This window comes from Amyelois transitella, chromosome 26, assembly GCF_032362555.1.
Source record: "Amyelois transitella isolate CPQ chromosome 26, ilAmyTran1.1, whole genome shotgun sequence".
Taxonomy (NCBI): Eukaryota; Metazoa; Arthropoda; class Insecta; order Lepidoptera; family Pyralidae; genus Amyelois; species Amyelois transitella.
The window spans coordinates 3,020,191-3,045,515 of record NC_083529.1 but is presented as its reverse complement, the minus strand read 5'-3'; the positions used below and the strand labels follow the sequence as shown (position 1 = coordinate 3,045,515).

The 25,325-nt window shown below is 34.3% G+C and overlaps 1 protein-coding gene across 1 annotated transcript; it reads right to left on the bottom strand.

Moving 5' to 3' along the window:
• Positions 1-7,326: 7,326 nt before the first annotated feature.
• LOC106134143 (uncharacterized) lies at positions 7,327-7,686 on the bottom strand. The gene has a single exon (XM_013334110.2). It carries the CDS (start codon positions 7,684-7,686, stop codon positions 7,327-7,329), a length of 360 nt encoding a protein of 119 aa, XP_013189564.2.
• Between the last annotated feature and the right edge of the window lie 17,639 nt (positions 7,687-25,325).

The window sequence follows — 25,325 nt, the reverse complement described above, 5'->3', positions numbered from 1 at the left end:
GTTTAAGGAAAAAAATTACCCAAGGTCAAAGGTAAGAAAATGGGATTTTCACGATTTTCTTCAAAACGGTAAGTTTTATAGGAAAATTACCTCAGACATAGATTGTAGATCATAAAGATATCTTTAAAAAGGAATCAATATTTTTTTTCAATAAAGCTACCGTTTCTGAGATATAACGATGCAAAAAGTTGCAAGCGTCATAATATGCATAAGCACGTCTCGTATATACTCTATGTAGCAGTAATATAAGTAAAAATATTGTTCTGTCGGTAATTTTAACTTGAATTCAAAATATACATAAGTATAATGAAACCCAGTCCCCTCATTTATACTGTAGTGAAACCTTGAGACAACATCTGTCTCTCTGTTTAATTGTGTACGTGGCTAGGGTCGTATAGCTGCTTTATCTCAGAATGCTCAACACATGAAATACCGTTAGTCTTTAATAATAGTTGTCCTTGCGGGGATACCGTTGTCGGCTATGGACACCACGGCCTCTCATGCCCTAGGAGTGCCGGCCGTTTAGGGCGCCATGCCGCCCTAAATGATATAATCCTCCGTGCTCTTGCCACCATCCATGTTCCAGCCGTTCTAGAACCAAACGGTCTGGCTCGGGATGATGCCAAGAGACCGGATGGTATGACTTTGGTACCCTGGAGATTGGGGCGGCCTTTGGTGTGGGATGCTACTTGTGTCGACACACTTGCGCCGTCTCATCTTCAGTTTACTAAATCTAAGGCCGTTCTGCTTCAAATGAGGCAAAAAACCTCAAAAGGCGCATATATGTAGTTATAGGGATCAAAGTTTACATCAGATGGCAAGTGTGATAGTGATATTGAAAGGAGAGTGAACGCGGGGAACATGGAGAATGGAGCTTTGCATGCCTTTATGAGCAGTCAGAAACTATCCAAAAAGGCTCGACTGGCTGTGCACAGGGGCGTGTTGGTCCCGACATTAATGTATGGGAGTGAAAGTTGGGTATGGAAAAAGAAGCACGAAAGCAGAATAAATGCAGTGGAAATGAGAGCGTTAAGGAGTATGTTGGGTGTGAAATTGAGTGACCGGATAAGGAACAGTGTGATAAGGGAACGTTGTGATGTGAAAGAAGATGTAGTTACAGGAATAGAAAAGGGTATGTTGAGATGGTTCGGTCATGTGGAGAGGATGAATGAAAACAGGTTGACTAAGCAGATATACATGGAGAGTGTGGAGGGAAAGGTCGGGGTGGGAAGACCTAGACGAACATATCTTGATCAAATTAAGGACGTCCTGGTAAAGGGTCAAGTCAAAAGTACCCGAAACCGCCGAGCTTGCATGAAGAGAGTTATGAATGTAGATGAAGCAAAGGAAGTATGCAGGGATCGTGGCAAGTGGAAAGAGGTAGTCTCTGCCTACCCCTCCGGGAAAGAGGCGTGATTTTATGTATGTATGTATGTATTTAGTTATCGGTAATATCTATACTTTTGAACCTTTTGGGGTAGAAACTCTGGGACCGGGGGGCCTATCTGCCCATCAGCTTTTCCGACAATTGTCTAAAAAGCTAATTGAGGTATCTCTTGACCGGAGGGCTGGAAATTATCTGGCTCAGAGAATCAGCTTTGCCATTCGAATTGGCAATGCTGCCAGCCTTCTGGGCACATTCCCGCATGTTGATGCTATGCAAGGACTGTACAATTTATAAATTTAATTTTAGTTTGTAGTCATCTTTTTTCTTTCTTTTTATAAGTAGTTTTAGTTTTAATTTGATTATTGCATTGAATTTGATAATTGTAATCTCTATTATTGTCCTAAGATGATTTTCTTCACTTAGGGTTATTCTATTTTTTTTTAAATAATAAATGCGCAAGTTAGTCTTGAGTACCACTGCGTAGTGAAAACACGTGTTTATTCTAACCTATTTCAGACTTTTTCAAGTTTAATAATAAAAATGTTAAAAAAAACGCGCTAATAGTACACTACCTCAGAGGTGGCAAGGAAACGGATGCATTTTATGACGCTTGCAACTTTTTGCATCGTTATATCACAGAAACGGTAGCTTTGTTGAAAAAAAATATTGATACCTTTTTTAAAGATAACTTTATGATCTACAATTTTTGTCTGAGGTAATTTTCCGATTTGAAAAACTTACCGTTTTAAAGAAAATTGCGATACACCCATTTTTTTACCTTTGACCGTGAGTAAATTTTTTTTTCTTAAACCGGAATCATGGGGAATTTTGAAATAATACTTTTGATTGTGTTTTAAATAATTATACTCATTTTCAGCTTGATGGGAATTAATGTAGCTATGTAGTATTTTTTCATAGTAATTAGTAGCGGCCCGCTTGTGCAGCAAACGGTTCAAGCCAAAGCCGACTTTAGGCGCTACAGGTTACGGCGCTAAATCCACTGCGGGTAACGCAACGTGTGTTCGCGGTTCTACAGAACAACGTCTATGGATAAACTGAAAAATTAAGATTTTTTTTTCTTCGTATTTTTTCGGGATAAAAAGTATCCTATTTTACGCCCAGGATAATAAGGTATAATTATACCAAGTTTCATCAAAATCGAACCGTTAGTTTTCACGTGATGCCTGAACATACAGACAGACAGACAAAAATTTTTTTAATCACATTTTTGTGTTTGGTATCGATCCAGTAACACCCCCTGCTATTTATTTTTTCAATATTTTCAATGTACAGAATTGACCTTTCTACAGATTTATTATATGTATAGATTATGAGATAGCCTATTCAGGAAAAGTATCTAAGAATTAAGAAAAATAAACCAATGGCATTTCAGTAGCGTTAAACGTTTATAACACACGTAAACACATACACATATGACGTCTTTATGTAGACAAAACCAGTCACAGAGTCACGTATGATTGAAAATGAGATTCAAAGATATGAATCCTCAGTTAAATCACTTGTTTTTTATGATTGAATCACAATATTATTGGATGTAAATTAAATCATTCTTTCAAAATAATGCGAATAAATAAAACACCATTAAAGGTTAAGCCTCCAGGTAAAGGATTAAATTGAACTGGGAAAGGATAAGGTAAGCATTATCTGCAATTTATTGCCTTACAAATTTTCTTAAAACGGATTATTTTTTGATAAGATTTCCTTTTTTTTACCGTTATGGAGGTATTATAAGGTACAGATAGTTACGTTTGTTTTCAGGAGGGGCAGACAGAGACTTCATTTTTCTACGGATTGGTCCATAAATACAAACTGCAAAATATACAATAAGTACAATGAAATCTCATAAATCAACGCAATATTCGAATTTCTGTCATAAGCGTGTCCGTTAATTTCTACTTATTAAGTTACAAAATATTAATTTTAATCTGTTTTTATATGTAAGACCGATTTTATTGAATATGTTTTTTTTCTCAATTTTGGATGACACTTTCATTGATATCTTGATCTTGTTTTTTCGAAACCATTTGAATATCAATTCCATCATTAAGCCAAACAACTGAACGTGGCCCAACAGTCTTACTGTTGGCTCTGTCTACTCCGTAAACATTACAACTTTATGGAAATTCCCACGGAACTGAAGTCTCGTGCCACTTTTTAATATACAACGAAATCGTGTGCAAAAGCTAGTTTTTAAATACCAAAATAGATTTCGCCTTCAATTCCGACGTTAGCGGCGCAGCTGCGTGTAGCCGACGTCACAATTTGCATAGGATTACATAACGTTTGCTGAATTTGTTGCATCTTCACAAAATACACTGTTGCTTTATAAACAAATTTACTTATTTATTAACACTATATTGTACAAAATACAAATGTATGCGGACGTAAATAAACATATGTAAATAGGCGGAATTAATGCTGGAAGCATATCTACCAGTCAACCATTGGTACATACATAAATCATATAATTACAAGAAGTAGTCCAAAAAGCGTGATACAGTCACAGGTTCAAATCCTAGCTTGGCCATTTACCAAAGAATCTTTTCCGAGTTATTAAAGAGTATATATTAGTGTGATGCTTTTACGGTGAGGGAAAACTTTGTGAGGGAACGGGAGGAGGTTACACATACTCCATTAAATGTTTTGTTTACTGTTCTTACACTATTAGTATGGGCTATCTCGATATTGTCAGAACACTTGCGGGGAGACAGAGACAGCAGTCTTGAAAAGACTAAAAGGCCTTGTTCAGTTGTAAGGCTTAATAATGGAATTGAGATTCAAATAGTTGCTAACCTATCGCCAACAAGAAGAATCCCAAGTTTTTTAGCTTATCAATTCCTTAGTCTCCTATTACGACATCCATGGGAAAGATATTGAGTAGTCCTATTCTTCAGTGCCGGGAACCACACGACACCTGTATATTTCGTCCCAAAATATCCATCCATTCATTGTATTCAAAATATTTTCTCGCGAGACAAAAGCTTTTCGTTCGCCAATTTGTCGATGATGTGCCATCGGGAATACTAAAAGGTCACAAGTAAACAGCATTATTCTCTTGGGATTTGATCTCAGATAAAAATCTGAAATTTTCGCTAAAAGAATTGGGAAATTCGTAAAAAAAAAATTGTGCTATAAAATGATAGTGGAAATGTAGTTAAAAAGAATTCAAAGCGTAGACTCCAGGGTAGGGTTAAAATGGACAAATGTAGGTATATGAGTTTTTTCATAATAAAATTTAAAAAAAATTTAGTTTCGCTTTTATTTCATAAGACTACTACATTGGATTCAAATGATTTTTTTCTAAGTGAAAAACCTTGAATATTATTGTCTAACTGTCAATATTTTTGGAAAATTTTCATATTCATTATTGGATAAACCAATAATTACTTATGACCCCCGATATTGACCTCTTATCAGTTAATCGCCATCTTCAAAATTTTTGACTTCTCTCGAATGAGCTGTCAAATCACAACGAGATTTATCCGGGTTCAACTCGGTCTTTAAATCACGATATGTTAATTCTATATTTTATTTTATTCTAATTCTACTCATGACTAATAATGATATTAGTATATAATAACAATACAATTTGTTATTCAACACTTATAATTTAAGTGTCGTGTGGTGCCCGGTGTTGGCTAACTATATGTATGTATTTACTTATCATTTGAAATTAAAAATACGGTTATCGGTTTTATTTTTAAAAGCACATTTATTAGAACAACTCTGTACTTTTAAGTCATTAATTTGTGTTTACGTGGCACAAAGCACAAGCTTTTACGTTACACTGTAATCAATGAAAATAGCGGTGAATGTCTCTAATCAAACACTTGTAATTACTCTGTGATGTTTCATTCTGTAAGGTTCTATTTTCTGTACAATTAAAACGTGTAATAATACAGTAGGGTTTACTAAATGCTTCTGCAATTGAAGTTTTATAAATCTATTATTAAGCAACGTTTAGTTTCTATTTGAGTCTCAATTCTATAATTAAGTCTTACGGCTGAATGTGGGCTTTCTCCTTTTTCATGTCTATTAGCTCTGTTTACCCCGTAAGAGATAAAAAAGTGTACTCTGTGATGTTTCATTCTGTAAGGTTCTATTTCTGTACAATTAAAATGTGTAATAATACAGTAGGGTTTACTAAATGCTTTCGCAATTGAAGTTTTATAAATCTATTATTAAGCAAACGTTCAGTTTCTATTTGAGTCTCAGTTCTATAATTAAGTCATACGGCTGAATGTGGGCTTTCCCTCTTTTCATGTCTATTAGCTCTTTTTACCCCGTAAGGGATAAATATGTGATTCTAAAAAAATATATTTGTGATCTAACTAAATTTTTCAACACCACGACTCCGCTTGAACGTGGTAAATAGGCTATTATTGTTAATTTTGATTTCTTTGAATTTTTGATTATATAAATACTTATTTCCGTTTTGAAAATCCTGTAGTTTAAAAAAGGTACTTCATCTCTTTTTTGCAGACGTAATGAAAGGCGACTATAATAATCTTTAGCGTAAACCTACGTAAGATAAAATGTAGCGTAAACCAGCTGCTTCTCTTACAGCACGAAATTGTGAAATCCAATCAAGGGAAAGCCTTGGCACGGGAATAACTTTGGCGTTTAACCTACCTTAAAAATTATTCAGTATAAGAATTAAATGACACAGTACGAAAGGATATTACATACTTAGAGTACATATTAACTCAGTATTTCCATTTGTCTTAAAAGCCCCAAGAAAGACGAGATGAACACGGAAGAAGTCACGATTATAAGCTAGTCTTATCAACATAATTTCAGGATTCAATGGTTTTGACAGCTTATCAATGGAATATTTCCGAACGGATGCTATTATCGTCTTGGTAACAAGAAAACAAAGTCTGGTCGAAATATGCCAATTTTCAGATGATTATATAAATGTCAAGTATCTAAATCAATGGTGGAATGAAAAGGAAATGTGTTGAAAAGGATACTTGCTGCTGCTTGTGCTTGAATGGTGTTAAATTAAATATTGTTTTCGAAAATTTAAATGTACACAATATTAAAAAAAACCGTTTTTCGAACTAACTTATACATGCAGCTCAGCCCATGTGAAAAACTAACCTATGTCTTTCTGAGTGATATATGGTTTTGTAAAAAATACCTATCCAAAAATGTCCTCGAATTATAAATTTTAGTTAAGATGATTACATTAACCCATTAAGCGCCAAAATAAAACTAGCAATATTTTATATCAGAACCTTATATTTTCGGAATCAAATAAACACAAATAAACTCAAAATGAAAAAAAAAGGGGGGGAAAATAACCATGTTGGAATGTGGGGGGGTGTACTCAATTGAGTACACTGGCCACTTACAGGTGATATTTTTCAAAACATTGTTTTTCTATACAAAAAGTCTTCAAACAAGTTTTACATTGCCGACGAACTCTGGCATGACAAACTGCTCATCGTAACTGTTTTTCCAGTTTTTGAGGGAAATGTTCGAAACCACCATGCGCTAGTCCATCCACTGTTGACGATGAGGGGCGAGTCAACGTTTATTTTGGTTGACGCAGATAATATCTCACAATACTGCGTCGAAACAGGAGTTGGTCCATTGGATTCTCGTAAGATAACACATACAAACGCCAGGAATTTGCTATGGCCATATCCATCATATAAGTAAAAAGAACCCACCACCATTTCTTCCCGTGAATATCAATCCAGTAGAGCGATATAGACTGGTCAAGCTCGTCAACCCCGCCCATTCCTTTGTTATAATTTTGAATTGTATAGTATCGTGATTTGTCAGCATTTTACATACACTATTGTCCTTCCATTTCACAAGCAATAATTCATTAGTTTTGTCGAATCCGTAGTCAAAAGCAGCTCGGTCTTACTCCTTCATTTCTTTTACAGACTTTAGCGGACATTTCTTCATTCTATTTTCGCGAACTGTACCCGTTGCATTATATCATTATACAGATTTGTACTTGAAATAACGAGCTTATAAACCTCTTCATCAAATATCTTCTCAAAAATTTGGACAGGATTCAAATCTTTCAAAGCCTCTTTCACAAACTGCTTTCTTTGGTCTATCTCAGTAACTTCTTCAGGTGTATAAGAAGATATCGTATCAAACTTACGCCAAGTTGGAACTCCTCCCTGCTGACGTATTCGAAGACGTTTCGCCGCCAACGGTTCCTCGTCGCTACTATCGTCATCACTGATTGGAGTATTTTGTACAAATACCTCAACATTTCCGGGAACATCTTGTGGCAAAGACGTAGAAACCATATATTCATCTGCACCTACTTCTTCATCCGTCAAGACACTTGGTGGTGGTGGTATGATGGCAATGCATATTCTGCATCATCATCACTTGTCTCAAAAATAGTTTGAACAGCTTCTTCCAGGCCCCGGAAGTCGTTACTTGCAACAAAACGTCTTCATGTCATTTTCAGTAAACTGCAAAAATAAAAGGGTATTTTACTCATGCAAGTTGCCACTGTACTCAACCGAGTACAGCAACATTTGAAACCAAATATTTTCTAAAATACTCAAAATTTCTAAATATTTTGTACTTTATAATACTAAGTAATAATTAGTTTATAAAATAAATAACACAAAACATAATTACAATAGCGGTAGCTAATAAATAATAATTATAATGTAAACTTACATGTAGGCGCGTTCTAACCGTCCTATTTACGATGCTGTCACTGATTCAATTTGCAATCCACCCTCAAAATTTATTAAAAATTCTTTAGGTCATAGATATTTAAATAGATACTACCCGCAAAAGAGTCGTAAAGGTGATTAATGTATAACTTATGACTATTAAACTATCTGTACTTGTTTGAGTACAGAGGCGCTATATGGGTTAAGGATTCAAACCATATTCTTAGAGAAGATTGGCGAAATATAAAAAAAATGTCAGTCATTAGAAAACTTTATACATACAATTCCTGGGTGACCGAGCGGTGCTAGGTGGATGACCGATTAATCATAAAAAGTAGTGAAAACAAAGAAAAATTCCACCAAAAAATCTTGTTTTAATTAATATAATTTGATGAATTTATTTGGTAAATAACATTTAAAGGGTTGACATTTGACAAGAAAAAGGGATAATCAAAATGAGAGTGCACGAGCGTTCTCCCACAGACAATAAATCACATAAAACAATTTCCCCCCATTGTAGAAGGCGCCAACAAAACAACATGTACATAATAAATTTCTGAATTTAATTTTAGAACAAGTCAATTGTGACCATAAAGTAAATAACGAATTGTTTTTGGACAATTCGCTAAGTAAACTTTTCCTAACCTACATATTTTCTATTTTTCTTTAAAAGTAAAACTGCTTTGAGCACCACCTTTCACTTTTTTCTGTGATTAATGAAGATATTCATTTATAAATATATCTTTTTATTCTCGTAACTTCATTGCGTTATATCTTTATCACCGTAAACTGCTTACAAACTCACAATTAATTAAGATGTATGTAGTATCATTTACGTTTCCTTCTTATTTCTTGAATCAATCAGTTGCTGTGTCGTAGGAAAAACGCAGTTATGAAAATATATTCGGAATGTCATACTCGTCACGGACGGCGATACAAATTATTTATTAAATCACTGAAAAAGTTATGAGACCTGTTTAATAATAGCTTTTTCTTTATGATAAAACTAGCTGACCCGGCAAACGCTGTTTTGCCAATTATTTTTATATATTATTACGGAACCCTATTTTTTTCCAAAATAAAATATAGTCTATGTTACGTGGATAATGTAGCTTTCGAATGGTGAAAGAATTTTTAAAATTGGTCCAGTAGTTTTTGAGCCTATTCATTACAACCAAACCAAACATTAAAAACAAAGTTTTCCTCTTTATAATATTAGTGTAGATAAAATAAAAGTAGTAGATTCAATCAAATCAGGTATATCCTGACTTAAGGTCAGGTCAAGATTACCCGAAATCGACGAGCTTATGTTAAAAGAGTTATTAACGTGGCTGATGCGAAATCGGATCGTGGCAAGTGGAAATATGTAGTCTCTGTCTACCACTCCGTGTTTCCGTTACAAAAGGCGTGTTTTAATTACCTAGGTTTATAGAAAAAGTTAAACTTAGCCAATAATTTTAAGCCAATTCGCAGGGTGCCAGCACAATGGAAAGGTGAGGCGAAAATTATGAGGTTTGCTTTACGCAAATTGTTTCCGATTTCGCGCCAAAATTTGCAGTAACTTTAGAAATCTGAGGAGAACAGTGATTAATGTACTGAGTTTGTGTAGTGTCTGAACTGAACAGTCTCAGCAAGACATAAGCTTTTAGCGTTAAGTGACTTCGCAAGAGTTTTCTTAAACAAGATTAGCCGAGTACTTTGTTGAGGAAGGGAATTTTACTTTTTGCGGAGTTAATAATTTAATCCGTTTCGAAATTAAGTTAATTCGTTTGCTCGACATTAAAATAAAATAAACAAAGGCGTTGAGTTGATTGTGCTATTATTTGATTTTTAGTTTAAATATAGTCAGTTTTACAAACATATGGTCACGTCTATATCCCTCGTGGGCTAGACAGAGCCAACAGTCTTGAAAAGACTGATGGTTATAAATAGTGTAAACATAATCCTACTGATAATATGAATGCGGAAGTTTATAATGATACATTTGTTACTCTTTCACGCTAAATACTACTCAACAATATTTAAAGAAAATTTGCAGTAATATAGCTTAATAATTGACATTAAGCTAAATTTTATTTGACTTTTAGATCGTTATAGGTTGATAGATCATCTAGTTTTCAGTTGATATAACTAGATTTTAGATAAAGGAGGTTCTCAATTTGGCCAATATTTTATTTCCGGGTTAGTTTCGAGATGTAACTTTATATCTTTCTACCTCCATTTCTTATGTGTGCACCAAATTATATGTATATTGGTGAAGAGCGGACATACAAACTCACTCTACCATTTTTAATACTAGTTGTCGAATACAACCCACCCTTAGCAAATTATAAGCGCCTTACTCTTATTACGTAGGGAAACTGAAATTTTGGAAGTTTCACATTATAACTCAGACAAGAAATTAAGGCTTCTAGAAATTTCTGCAAGATCCTAACTCCGGGATTTAAGCTCGTTTAACGTGTAAACAGATATCAGGAACATACTCGTACTTACAAGATATTGCCGGGGCTTCGCAACCGTATTCCGATATAAATCCATACTATATATTCTACTATATATTTTAAAAAAATCATGGTGACTGATTCACTCACTAGCAACGTACAGCCTACACCGAGTTTGGCCCAAAGCACAGAATATATATAGTAGATGTTAAGTTTTAAAACTTGATATCTACTATATATATTTGATTGACGTACCTTTGAAAAAAATAAGGATAACCAGTTGACAGCCATCGATAAGGAATAATACAGTAAAAATTATTAAAATGCATTGGTACGTCATCAACACGCCACGAATGCCATTTTACATTCATACATACATATGGTCACGTCTATATTCCTTGCGGGGTAGACAGAGCCAATAGTCTTGAAAAGACTGAAGGGCCACGTTCAGCTATTTGGCCATTTTAAAAGGTAAACAAACAAAATATGCTCTTAACAACTTCATTTAACCGCAAAACAGCCAATTAATGGGCGATAATTAATATTCGGCGAGTTCATAATTAGGTACATTATGAGGTTATATTATACCATTTAAATATTAAAAGCTGTACCTGTTTTTCAGTGTCGCACCGCATCGACCTACTCGCAGTCTTGAGTTAGTCGTATGGAAATGACATGAAATCATCACTATCACTATCATCGTCATCACTATTGTCACTTATCAATATAGATACATACATACATACGGTCACGTCTATATGCCTTGCGGGGTAGACAGAGCCAACAGTCTTGAAAAGACTGAATGGCCACGTTCAGCTATTTGGCTTAATGATAGAATTGAGATTCAAATAGTGACAGGTTGCTAGCCAATCGCCTAAAAAAGAACCCCAAGTTTGTAAGCCTATCCCTTAGTCGCCTTTCGCACTTCTCCATATATTATAAAGTAAAGTAGATTTCTCTATGTATGTAGCACTAATCTCGCAATTTTGAGGATGGATTTTGTTCCTGTTTAAAATGTTCAGAATAGGGTTTTCTGAGGAAGTTTAACTAAATACTAGCCGGGCTGGAACGCTAGTTTTCCAATATATATAATAGAAGAAAAAGTATGTAACACTAGTTTTCAGTCACATTTCACCCGCGCGAATTTAGCGCCACCTACAAAAGAATACAAGTTTTTTCGAAAATCCCACGGCTATTGTAATTTTTACCGGGTAGAAGTACCCTAATGTCCTTTTCCAGACTCTTAATTTTATATACGTGATATTTCAAGAAGATTAATTCAGTACATATCTCGTGAAGAGGTAACAAGCAAACAATCAAATAAACTTACTTGCTCATTTATAAAATTAGTTTTTTTTTATTTTTTATTATTATAGTATGAAAGATCGTACAAAACATTACGTAGGTATTAACTTAGCATAGCGAAACCACTAAGGTTTGAGATTACACTAAGAATGAAGTTTACGTCAATCAATCATATTGTAATACATAGAAGAAGAATAATAACCAAGAATTGGACAAATACATATGTTTTTTATTATTTGGTCGCTTATTAATTTAAAAGTTAAATCTGTTCTTGTTTCTTTCACCTCTGTGTCACAAGTTGAGGTCACGGCGTCGTTTCGACAATAAATCATGTATTGTTGTTGCCTACAAAAGAAGTCATTTTTGGCTGGAAAGTGCCCTATTCAAGAACACGTATATTATTTGCGATGTATCAAAGCTTTGCTTCGGGCCAGGTTAAATACCGGAAGTGCAGCAGTGAAAAATGTTTGTGAAGGTTTTTGTTATTGTCAGGGTTTTAGAAGCAATGCTTTAACGACTCAATAGAAGGTTGAATGTTTAAATGTACACATTTTTTACTTTTAGGATTTACATTTACTTTTCTTTTTTCTTTCACTTCTCATTCCGAAAGCGTAGACAGAAACTTTATTTATTCTCAATCGCCGTGACCCTTGCCCACTTCTTTTTTGGTTCATCCATTTTTATCAATATTTTCATACAACTTCATTTGTTTCTTGATATCATCCCTGACTTGACTCGACATCCCATTTGTACGCTTAAAGGCAGGGAGCAGAGCACTGAGTAAAACAAATGTAACAACACCATTTAACCTAATTCACAAATAAAAATTGATTGATTGATCAAGGTTCGTCTTGACATACATATATGACATATATACTCACGTCTATATCCCTTCCACAGAGCCAACAGTCCCGAAAGACCAACAGGTCACGTTCAGCTGTTTGACTTCAGATTCAAATAGTTACAGGTTGCCACTATTAGAATTCCAACTATATAAGCCTATTCCTTAGTCACGTTTTACGACATCTATGGGAAAGAAATAGAGTGGTTCCATACTTTTTTCTATTACCGGGAACTACACGGTACCAATAGCATAAACCATAAACTCTCACCAAGAAATTTACTTATTGCAAGTTAATATTGTATTCATATTTTTCATTTCAAAGCCGATGAGTTGATAAGAATTCTTCGCTAGTCACACAACAAGAAATCACATCGCACTTCAAAAATTCATAAATGAACGGAAATCAATGCACAAAATCTATTATTTCATGATATCCCATTTACCTAAAGCGAGGCACATATTCAAAGACAAAAACAATACTACGGCGTTATAGCGCTACCCTTGTTATTGACAATTCATTTCTACTCATACGGAAGGCACCGAGTATTTCAGGCTTACCCCACCTGACTTTTTTATACAAAGACAGGGAGTGATTCTAAGGTACATCGTAATAGGACTGAGTCACACTAGGCCTACTAAAAAGTAAATAATTTTCGGTCAACATAAAAAATTGAATCGGTCAACATAAAAAATTGAATCGGTCAACATAAAAAATTGAGTCGGTCAACATTAAAAATTGAGTGCTAATTTTTATATGTATGTATTTTTTTATGTGTAGTAAAACATAAAAAAAAATTAAATTAATCTAATTGAGATCTAAAGATATCGATAGTTTCTTTTAATTTCTAAACTTCTGAAGTAATTTTAAAAAGTTCAAAGTATGTCAAATATTGTTCATCGTAGCATAGTTAATACGGTTTCTACAAAATTAGTTTCTAAAAGTATAAATGATTGAAGAATATAATATTTCTTCAATCATTTATACTTTCATTTTAAACAAACAGATAACTCAACTTTAATTTAACACGTTAAGCAGTACAGCTTAATGTCGAAATTCAGAATTGAGTAATTAATTTTTACATTGAAAATAATGTTAAAATTAACTTAAATTTTCATAACGAACCAAGACGAAGCATTAAGCTGAAAAATTTCATTATTTTCCAATATAAAAACTTGGGATACTTCTTATAGGCGATGGGCTAGCAACCTGTCACTATTTAAATCTCAATTCTATCATTCAGCCAAATAGCTGAGCGTGGCATTTCACTCCTTTCAAAACTGTATGCCGCGTCTAACCGGCAAGGGATATAGACGTGATTATACGAATAAATGAATAGCAAAAATAAACGTAACAACAATGTAAGCTTAAGTGTGACTACACCCTTAGAGTAAGACAGCGATTTAGGTTCAAATAGAGCGTGAGATGGGTTGTTTCAAAGGAAAACAAAGAGAGTAGGTGATTCATCTGAATCCCGACAAATCGCTTGGCTTTTATACAAATCGTGTTAAGTGGGGACTGCGAAATACTAAGTTGCTTGAAATGCAAACACAAAGTTAAAGGTAGAATAATAAATAACTAGACTTTTCCCGAATATTGGAGATTATTACATCCTTGTACCTGGGCGACCGAGTGAAGCTCTGTGCCACAATTATAGTAGTATCCATATTTTTTAAGTGAAAAATAAAATGGTCAAAATAATATACGAATATTTATTGTACTAAATTTGAATTTTCTTAGACAAAGGATACAAGGCTAGATCGATTTTTCCGTCGTGTGCAAATGCAAAATATATTTCAAAATGTACCTACTCGTGTTTTCGAAAATCATATGAGAGATATATATATATAGCTAAGCATGGGATAGGATTTCAATTCACTTGTAATATCTGAAAATAAAATTTACCATAGATATTCTTATTTATTTGAATCAACATTGCTCATTGATCCAGCAATTTTCGCTTCACGAAACACGACCAAATCCATTGTTAAATACTATAAATATTGGTGAATATTTTAACAATATCCGATTTAAACGAACAGCTCTCAGAAAATAGCGAAAGGACAAATATAAGGCTGATAATACAATTATTACAAATGTTTTAATATTGGAATATACTATTATAATAAATGCAAAGAAAAGAGACGAATGCACGATGCTCAACATAACTCCACCGACAAGAGTAAGCTCTTTATTTTAAGAAGTGGAATTTATTATAGTACAGTCAACCGCATGTCAAGCATACCTTCAAACTAAATCTTACGTGTTGGCCATAGATCGGATCAAGGGTATCCTAAACTGATCTTTTTGAATGAAAAAAAAACGATGAATACCAATGGAGGTGGGTATAGGAACACCTTTTTGTTCAAAATCAGACCAACGGTTTTAAACATACATACATACAAAAAAATATATTTTTGCCACAACTTTACATTTTTTTTTTATAAAATAAGACTTAACTTTTGCAAAAGCGATGTTTTACGATAGAATGAATGGTTGACTCCATGAAGTTCATTTTATATTTTTATAGCTGTTTCAAAAGTGTTGGTGTCCAATACAAATGATATGCACGTCGACAACGCACGAAATTTTTTGATTCGATTCTCGCGATACGTCATATTGATTCGATAATTGATATCGATTCTGGCCAACAAATGAATATTTTAACAATTTGAGTAGGAAAATCGGACTATTTTTAGTTATAATATGTTCGCTTAAGTAAACCATTTGAAAAGTTGATTCATATATACATACATACATATCATCACGTCTATATCCCTTGCGGGGTAGACAGAGCCAACAGTTTTGAAAAGAGTGAAAGGCCACGTTCAGTTGTTGATTCATATCACTATTTCTAAATTTTATTTATGTCTATAGGCAACATTGTCACTTTGTTAAGACTAAATGAGTTATTTTAAAGTTAGAGAAAATATTTTTTCCCTATATGATCAGTTAGAAGAACAGAAATAATATTTAACAGTCGACAGATGTGAAGATACAAGTGGCTCATATAATATGGAATTGGCAAATTAAAATCGTGGTGCAAGCGTCCACACGAATAGAAAGTGTGGAGTCAAAAAACTCTTCCAAAAAGACCACAAAATAATATAATCCAGAGAACTCAATGTCGAGAGGTATTTAACGATGCCGGTAACAAGATGATACAAAAAATAACGTTGAGTATCTTCTCCTTTTTGAAGTCGGTTGAAAAACAGAAGAAAATCAGTTACTGTTGTATAGAGAAATATATTTTATAGATACACTAGCGGCCCGCTACGGCTTTGCTCTTGTACGTTAAAAGCCTTTAACACCCTCAAATAATTTAACTTTTTACGGTGAATGAATTTTCATGATCAGTTTAACCGAAGATTCGCCCTTATAAACAAACAAAGTTACAAACTTTAACTCTAAATAATTAATATGGATAAAATAATAATAATAAACTAAGTTACTAATTAGCTACTTACAACCTTTCCTATAACAGTCGCCAGTCGATTAATTACGTAATTTAATTAGACAGGAACTTTTATTTTAAGGAACAATGCCTTGATCCGACAGAGACTAATTTGAGTTAACTTCTGGGAGAGGAGCGGATGGTCAAGGTTGTAATAAGTACATAATTTATACCTTGGTAAAAATATAAAGTATGATGCTTCTAAAAAGATGTTAAAAGTGGAAGTTGTAACTTAGATTACTTAAGGATTTGATGTCTATCTTTAAGTAATCTAAGTTTCTTACAAATTAGATAATTAAATCACATTCCAATATTTGAATTTCTTCATAATCTTAAGGGTTATAACCTTTCGTGTTGCATTATACTTTTTATAAACAATACAGGATTAAACGCGCACATAACGTACCTTCATTTTGTCTTTGTGAAAATAGTGACTAAGGGAATAGTCATATTTATCTACTGCAGCTTTCCTACAAGAACAGGTTCCTACAAGAACAAACTTCCTAAGTGTAACCGTAAGTTAGAACACATTTTGTTAAAATGTGATATTTGTAAAGGATCAAAATATGACTATGCAAGAAGTAGATACCGGTGAATGTGTAGTCGCACCTGATGGTAGTCACCACCTACAGTCACCATAAGCATTTTCTTAATACATCCGAATTCTCAATTTTATTTTGATAGCATTACAACTGCCTAGAAAACTGATTTTAAACATGGTTCACTTAAAATCATCAATTTAATGCAAAAATAATTACTGTATCGTAATAAATAACGATGTTTTCGTAGTTTCATGTAACCTTGACGAAAACATTCTCGATTATGACTTAATATTTAACTTCTTACGAATTTTGGAAACAAATCGGGATTCCAAGCTCTGAAGCTTACTGGCTGAAAGTACAAATGAAAATATAATTATATTTTTAATTTTTGTTCTTAAAGTTGATCATTCCCCTGGTATTACTCCCCTGGTGTTACGAGAGGGCTCCGAGTAAGTTAACTAAAAACTAAATTACTTATGTATGACCTCCGTGGCTCTGTAAGGGGACCCAGACATAGGACAAGATCTAGATACCTCAACGTGCGGCTTTCCTCACGATATAATTTCCTGAATGATAGCGTATCTGTCACTTCTGTAACTTCAATTTTCAAATTCATCATTGAATAAATTAAGCTGAAAAAGATGGATGTTACGGAAACTAAGAAAGACCGACATCGATCGTTTTTCTGCAGTTTTATTATTCAACTTCGTGGTTTTTTGATATATTTTACCTTGACCTCTTTGTAACCACTGATATTTTAGCTGGTTTTCGAATGCCAATAATATCTAATGCATCTGCCTTAACGAGCTATCATAAAGAAATACAAAGTTTACATAGCAAGCAAACAAAGCCTTTATTTTGTCACGCAACAACTACATTACGAACCAATCGACAAACCTTATATATATTATTGTCATTTCCAAACTATTTAGAGCCGTATTCATCAGCATTGTGGTTCAAATTGGATTATACAATAATATCTATGTCATAATCGAAATGTACTTGAATTGTCTATTAATAGTTTGAAATTATCTACACCTACTAATAACACTCCAAAATGACATCACATGTTATTATTACAACGGTATTGTAAACGTTTGATAGTAACTATGATAGGTAGTTAACATCAAACTTGTATAGAAGTTTAGTATTGTAATACTTAGGTGATACGATCAGTCTCTCATCATAGTATTGTAGCGATGCATGGAACTCACTTTGGATTATATTTTAGGAACATAAGCAACTTTATTGTTTCTAAAATGCCATTTTCATAGGCATATGCTATGTAGAGGGACATTATGTATAGTGAAAAATTAAGTTTATTTATTTGTTAGTTTTTTCTCTCTTCCCCCTTAGTCTTCTGAACCACTCTTCTGATTCTGGGAAAGGACATAGGGTTCTTATCTCGGTAAACACTAAAGTTACTAAATTTCGCGCAGGCGAAACTGCGGGCAAAAGCTAGTTTCATATAATAATATTTGTGGCTTCTTTTTAACACCCGAAACAAAACGAGGGGGTTTTATAGGTTTTACGTTTACTGGCATGTGCTACTGTATGTATGTCCGTCTGTGTATGTTTATCTGCGTTTACATCGGAGTTCCGGTTAGATCTAAGAAGTCGAGACTTCTTGACATAATATTAGTAGGGCAATTGTGGTTAAAAAATATTTCATAATATGCTGGTTTGAATACTAAAATCATCCAGGCTATTAAACTCACAAGAACTCTAAAGAACCCTTTAACAAATCGTCAGTTTTATTACCACAATGCTCGACATTAAGAAAACCGACTAGAACTAAAACTATAAAGGCATGCACTGATTTGATACATTCGTGTTAATATAATAAAATGCGATAGTTACTTTGTTGTTAAAGATGTTTAATAGTAAAGTATAAGAAATTGATAAACAAAAATATTTTAAATTTGAATTAGTATAACATTTTAATTTTGGTATTATTTAGATAGTACTTTATTTATTTTCTTATTTGTCTCATAATATCTTTCAAACCGTAAACAGCAATCAACACATGAATGAAACTTTATAAAGCTCTTGGGTTTCTAAATGATCGAGTGACAGATGACACACTTGAAGTTAAAATTAGAAAAGTACATAATTATGTTCTGTCAGCAGCGAAGGTGAGCATTTTACGAAAGATCTTTTGGGATACTGTAATTAATCGTATTTTGCGTTTTACTGGGGCGGAATTACGGGTGTGGTCTAGATAATTAATACTCCTTATAATGGTAACAAATAAACACATTTTTTAACAGACCCTAGTATATTGGAAGAAAAAAAATCTTAATCAAACTGTTCTACAATAGAATGCACACAATCACTAGCTATCTTTAAATTCCCGCAATAAAACCAACTCGGTCATAAAAAGTTTCAACATTTCACTCCAATGCCATAAACGTGTATCGGGGTCTTTAGACATAAATTAGTTTCCAAAGTAATAAAATGAATTACCTATGTTAGCTGGAACTGTCGGTAAGGCGCAAGCTGTTATGGTTAAAAGTTTTTGAGTGTTTAGAATCGGACTTCGTAGAAAAACTCCATTTATTTTTCTTTGATTTTTCTATTGAAGTAAACACTTACAAAGTAAACTCCGTTCCGTTTCTTCAGAGAGGTAACGACGTAACTGGAACTGACTTCAAGAGGATGACTTACATTTTTGTTTGTTCGTTCATCCGTCCGCTAGTTCGTTGATTTTTTTTTATTTAGGTATTCATTTATTTAAACTTTATTAACGTATAATGTGCCACCACTCACTGAGCCAGTTACGATTGGGAGGGGCGTACGGCAGGGAGATACGCTTTCGCCAAAATTGTTTACTTTGGTGCTGGAGGACATCATAAGAAGCCTGAACTGGAGGGATTGTGGGTTGAATATACTGGGGTATCGCCTAAATAACTTGCGCTTTGCTGATGACATCGTTTTGTTGGCAAATGACCCCGAGGAACTTCAACGCATGATGGAAGAACTTAACGGCGCCTCCACCCGATGTGGCCTCGAAATGAACTTGGACAAAACGAAGGTTATGACCAACACAGATTCTAACGCAACCATTAAAGTCAACCATACCACCATCGAAAAGGTTGATAAATACGTATATTTGGGGCAAGAGATAGTGACTGGGAAGAAAAACCAAGCGAACGAGATCAACAGACGAGTGCGGCTGGCCTGGGCTGCCTATTCCAACCTCGAGTTTGCCTTTAAAATGAATCTCAAGGCCGAACAAAAGGCACGCATTTTCGACCAATGTATCCTGCCAGTACTCACCTATGGTGCTGAAACCTGGGTCTTCACCAAGGACATACTGCATAAATTAAGTGTGGCCCAGAGGGCACTGGAGAGAAAACTGGTTGGGATCACGTTGCGGGACCGCAAAACAAACGAGTGGCTGAGGCACCAGAGCAAAGTCACTGACGTTATCAAACGCGTGGCTAGACTGAAGTGGGAATGGGCTGGTCATATGGCGCGCAAGACCGATGCGTGGAGCAAACGGTTACTCGAGTGGCGACCATGGGGTGAAAAACGTCCCCGAGGGAGACCCCAGATGCGTTGGGACGACGACATCAGACAGATAGCAGGGACAAGATGGATGCAAGTGGCACAGAGCCGCGATGAATGGCGTAGTTTGAAGGAGGCCTACACCCAAGGGGTAGAGACGGGCTGAAGAGAGAGAACGTATAATGTATAACAGGTGGACTTAATACCACAAGGCATTCTCTGCCAGTCGAACAGAACTAAACTGAGATTGATGTACGGGTGGTGCGACAACTGTAAAAAAAATATATAATATAAATATGAATAATAGGTTACTTATTACACTTATATATAATAGTTTACATTCATAAGTATGACTTTAAATATATACTCCAAATAAAATAGACATATAATATTAAATAAGTTTGACGATTAAATGTGATCTCTTACGTCTCTATCCTTTACCTAATGCGTCCTAGACTTAGACACAGATGTGTTATACGGGGTTGTCAGTCGTTTAGACAAAATGACGAATATGAAGTCATAGTCACGCTATAGAAATATAAATAATTTATACGATATAAATACCTAAGCTGACAAGAAGAAATCTCCTCGCATCAGTCTCGAAAACAACTCCTACGTAAGACACTCGTTAAAATTATGATGTCTCAAAACAACACCTTTTATAATAATTTATTTTAAAAATAAACTTTTTGAAAGGCCTCATTCTCGCTTTGTGAAATGCGCAACGAAATTAGCTTTGGTTAAATTTCGTTTTGAAATAATTTTCCCTGTTGTAAGTTAATAAAATCCGACGTACTTAGAATAGCAAAATTTTCTCTCGAGCCTTTTTGTGTACAATTAAGTTGTAGACAATAGAATTAAATTATGAATAAGGAAGAAAGTGGAAAAGGTACAAATAAACCTTACGCAAATTTATTATCAGACTAGCTTTTTAACGAGACTTCTCTTGAATTTAAATGATCGTCAGCCTCTTGTGCTAGCAACCTGTCACTATTTGAATCTCAATTCTATCATGAAGCCACACAGCTGAAAGTGGCCTTTTAGTCTTTTCGAGACTGTTGCCTCTGTCTACCCCGCAAGGGTGATAGACGTTACTATATGTATGTATGTATACGAATAAGAAACTTGCCTTCAAACGTTACCATTACGTGTAGGTAGTAACTTACTACGACCAAAAACCAATTTGTTTTTTTTTTTGGACAAATTACACAGTTTGAGTTAGCCTCGAAGTAAGTTCGAGACTTGTGTTACGAGATACTAACTCAACGATACTATATTTTTTAATTTATTATAAAATATAGTATCGTTGAGTTAGTAAACTACTTATATAGATAAACATCCAAAAGGTAGCCTACCCCTCCGGGAAAGAGGCGTGATTTTATGTATGTATCCAAGACCCAGGCCAATCAGAAAGTTCTTTTCTCATCATGCCCTGGCCGGGATTTGAACCCGGGACCTCCGGTGTCACAGACAAGCGTATTACCGCTGCGCCACTGAGGCCGTCAGAGGTTATAGACGTTACTATTATGTATTTTGTATGTATTTATACGAAAGAGAACTTGCCTACTACCTACTACGACCAAAAACCTAATTTGGATATAACAGAATAGATTTAAACCACTACGCCACAGAAAAGGGGCTGGAGTACCAATTTAGAAGCAGTACCTTAGAGACCTAAGTATAAGTAGGTCAGTTTAAATGCATTTTACTTGATCGATAAAGTAGATTTAAATTTACAGTGAACAATAACAATAAATGCCTTCAATTCTACCCCTGTGGAATGTCACGCGGAGCTGTAAGTTTTTATCGCTGTCTCGTTATTCGTCATAATAAAAAGCAAACAGCGATGGTTTTTCGCGCGATATAAACGGCATCGCGCGTGCGATGCTACGGGGACTGGTATAGCTTTTCGGGTGCTTTTTTAAAAGTATATTTATTGTTTTAAAATTTACATGCATTTTTTTTTGAAGTATATATATGATTTTAAAAATTCTTAAAATCATTATTATTTAAAAACTGCCAGTAAAAAATATACAATATCAAAGAAGAACTTTAATTACAGTTTATTACTTTCAAAGAAAATACTTTATAACAATTTCTAAGAGGGAAAACACTTAAGGGAAAATAATAATTTTTGTCTGGACAAAGCGAGTTACCTAAAAAGTTTTGCTTTGTGTTTCATGGCTTTTATTGACGTAATTAACCAGATTGTTTCTCGTCAGACTTTAGATCTTAGGTCTTGTTTAGACAAGAACTTCAACCCACTTGACACAGGAAGGTTATCAATTATACTATGAGAGGTTGCCAAGTATTTAATTTAGTTTATAGAAGTAATTTAGAATGTATTGTGGAGGTGAAAAATTTAGTATAGCCGGGCGAGATTGGGAAGTAAAAGCCGAGTACGGGATAACAAAACTTAACTACAGTAACTGAAAAATACAAACTTGCTTGTTAACAAGTCTTCGGCGCGGGCGCAGGCAACGGCGGGGTATAGACGCGGGGACGGAGAGTGACGCGATGTCTCCCCGGAAGAGCCTACAATCTTTCCCGCTATACTTAGTAGTATTTTTTTTAAAGGGAATTAAAAAAAAACAAGAAATATAAGTTTACCCCAACCAAAACGGGGTATTATAATATTTGATCTAGTCTTAATCTACAGCGAAGAGATTTATTTTTGATGTATATGCCTTTTCGTTCAAATCCTACCTTAGCAACAATTACTCTTTTCTAAGTTTAATTGAGTGTCTCCGATGATTTACGGCGTGAGTAAATATCGTGAGGAAACCTGCATATCCAGACTGGTACATGTGCAATCATGATCCAATTAGGATTAGGCTCCTCAATATTGGTTGCAGAGGTTAGACGCGAGTCGCTTCGTGTAGACCTTTCTGAAACCAGAATACATACGGTCAAGTCTATATCCCTTGCGGGGTAGACAGAGCCAACAGTCTTGAAAAGACTGAATGGCCACGTTCAGCTATTTGGCTTAACGATAGAATTGAGATTCAACTAGTGACAGGTTGCTAGCCCATCGCCTAAAAAAGAATCCCAAGTTTGTAAGCCTATCCCTTAGTCGCCTTTTACGATATCCATGGGAACGAGATGGAGTGGTCCTATTCTCTTTTCTGTTGGTGCCGGGAACCACACGGCAAGATTGATTATTGCTTGATTTAAAACTTTCATTACAGCAGAAGTATCCTCGGCTGTCAAGCTTCGAATCTTGGTGAGCGTTTATTGACATTTTGTTCCACATTTATTCCAGACTTTTGCATCTGAGAATTCATCATTGGAAAAAGTATATGTGACGTCATGCCGCTGCGGCCCCCCCTGCGTCTCTCTTCACAGCCCGGGAGCTTTATATAAAGGCGCGCGCGCCCCCGACCTTCGCCAGGGAGACCGTATTAGTGGCCGCCACGGCAGGCAGGCCTGCCGAGTGCCGGCAGCGAAGACAGTCGCTGAAGAGGGCCACAAGCCCTGAGCAGCAGCCCCACATTTCCCGAGTTCGACCTTCGCCTTTGGACTACTTCAGCGCTCATCAAGTAGCTCGCTATCCTATGGCAGCTATTTGCAGGATCTCGTGTCTATTATTACGTTATTCTATGGATGTTTAAATTATCACTCATCTCTCTTACCTGCAACGTTTTACCTAAACGCCACAAGAAAGAATATCAGGTTTTATATGACCAAACTAATGGGTATGCAAAATGAAACAAAATAAATTGGCACGTTAAATTCAAAATGTTATTTATTCTTAGAACCCAATGACAGATAATTACATTTTCTTATAGTAGGTAAGTACTTAAAACTATAATATTTCACAATTTATATACATTTAACATTATTGTACTGACTTGGTATACTTTTAAATATTTTTTATGCATTTTTCATTAATGACAAATTCAACTTTGAAAAATATTAAGCTATTGTAGTCGAAGATTGGTATGTTATGTTGGTTTGTATACTATAAATTTAATTATGTAAAATTTTTAATAGATTAAAAAGTAACTCTTTATTTATTCAAATCATAATAATCTTTATATCATTATTCCTTGAATATTGAGTAACAAGGAATGAAAGTAAAATTATTGTGATTAATAACAAAATTAATATGATTATATTTAAATTCACATTAATAACTTATGGACAATAATTAAGAGCAATACCTACGTTGTATTTATAATTCGATTGTAATGTATTTTTTAAGTAAATTAAAAAATGAATATTCTTGGAAGCATATTATTTATTTTAACAAAATTAAACTTAAGTAGATATTGCATTTACTCGATTTAATTAGTTCAATTTCCAGTTCATTATTTTATTGAAGCTAAAATTTTGGAAATTTGCAGTGAAAATTATTAAATTGCATACATTTCGCATTGCTTGTAGTAGAATAATGAAACAAAATTTATTGTTGTAAATTATTGTTAGCATTTAAACACTGTGTTTTTGAAATAATTCCAATTTCGAGTAGTGGAATTATCCACTACTTGAAATTGGAATTATTTCAATTTATTTTCGAATTTATATTAATGAATACGAAAATAAATATGGAGAATGGAGGTGAATGCATTACAATCACGCAATTAAAATTTCGACTGTTACAATTTTTCCTCATAGGGAGAATTGTTTCAGATACACCTCTAAGATAATAAATTATTTTTCGGAAATTTATAATAAAACTAAAATACCAAAATTACTGAAATATAATACATTTAAATATACCAACCTTTGACTAAAACGCTTTCTTAACTTCCAAAAGATACTCTTTTGCGCACAAGATGGGGTCAAGAACACACGATACTTGATGATGATTATATATATTTTTCCAGAAACTGTTTAATTTATCAAATAATCTACAAGTTATAAACATACACATTACCTACTTATTTATATCTGTCTGTATTAATATCTGAATATATATATTAATATCTGTCTCGAAAAAAAAACTACAATAAATACACAATATACCTACATAAATAAATTACCTAGTGCAGAGATTACCGAAATGAATGAAAAGGCTTGAAGGTATTAAATGCCCTCGCGACTAAAAAAAACCCTGGAATTTTAAACAAGAATGACTGAGATGTTTTACGGCAAACGAAGATGCGGACAGTTATATAATATTTGCATAATCAGTGACCACTTCTATGTTATAAAGAAA

Bases quoted from the DNA above. Each gene is read 5' to 3' on its own strand.
- LOC106134143 (XM_013334110.2), bottom strand. From the start codon at position 7,686: ATGGTTTCTACGTCTTTGCCACAAGATGTTCCCGGAAATGTTGAGGTA.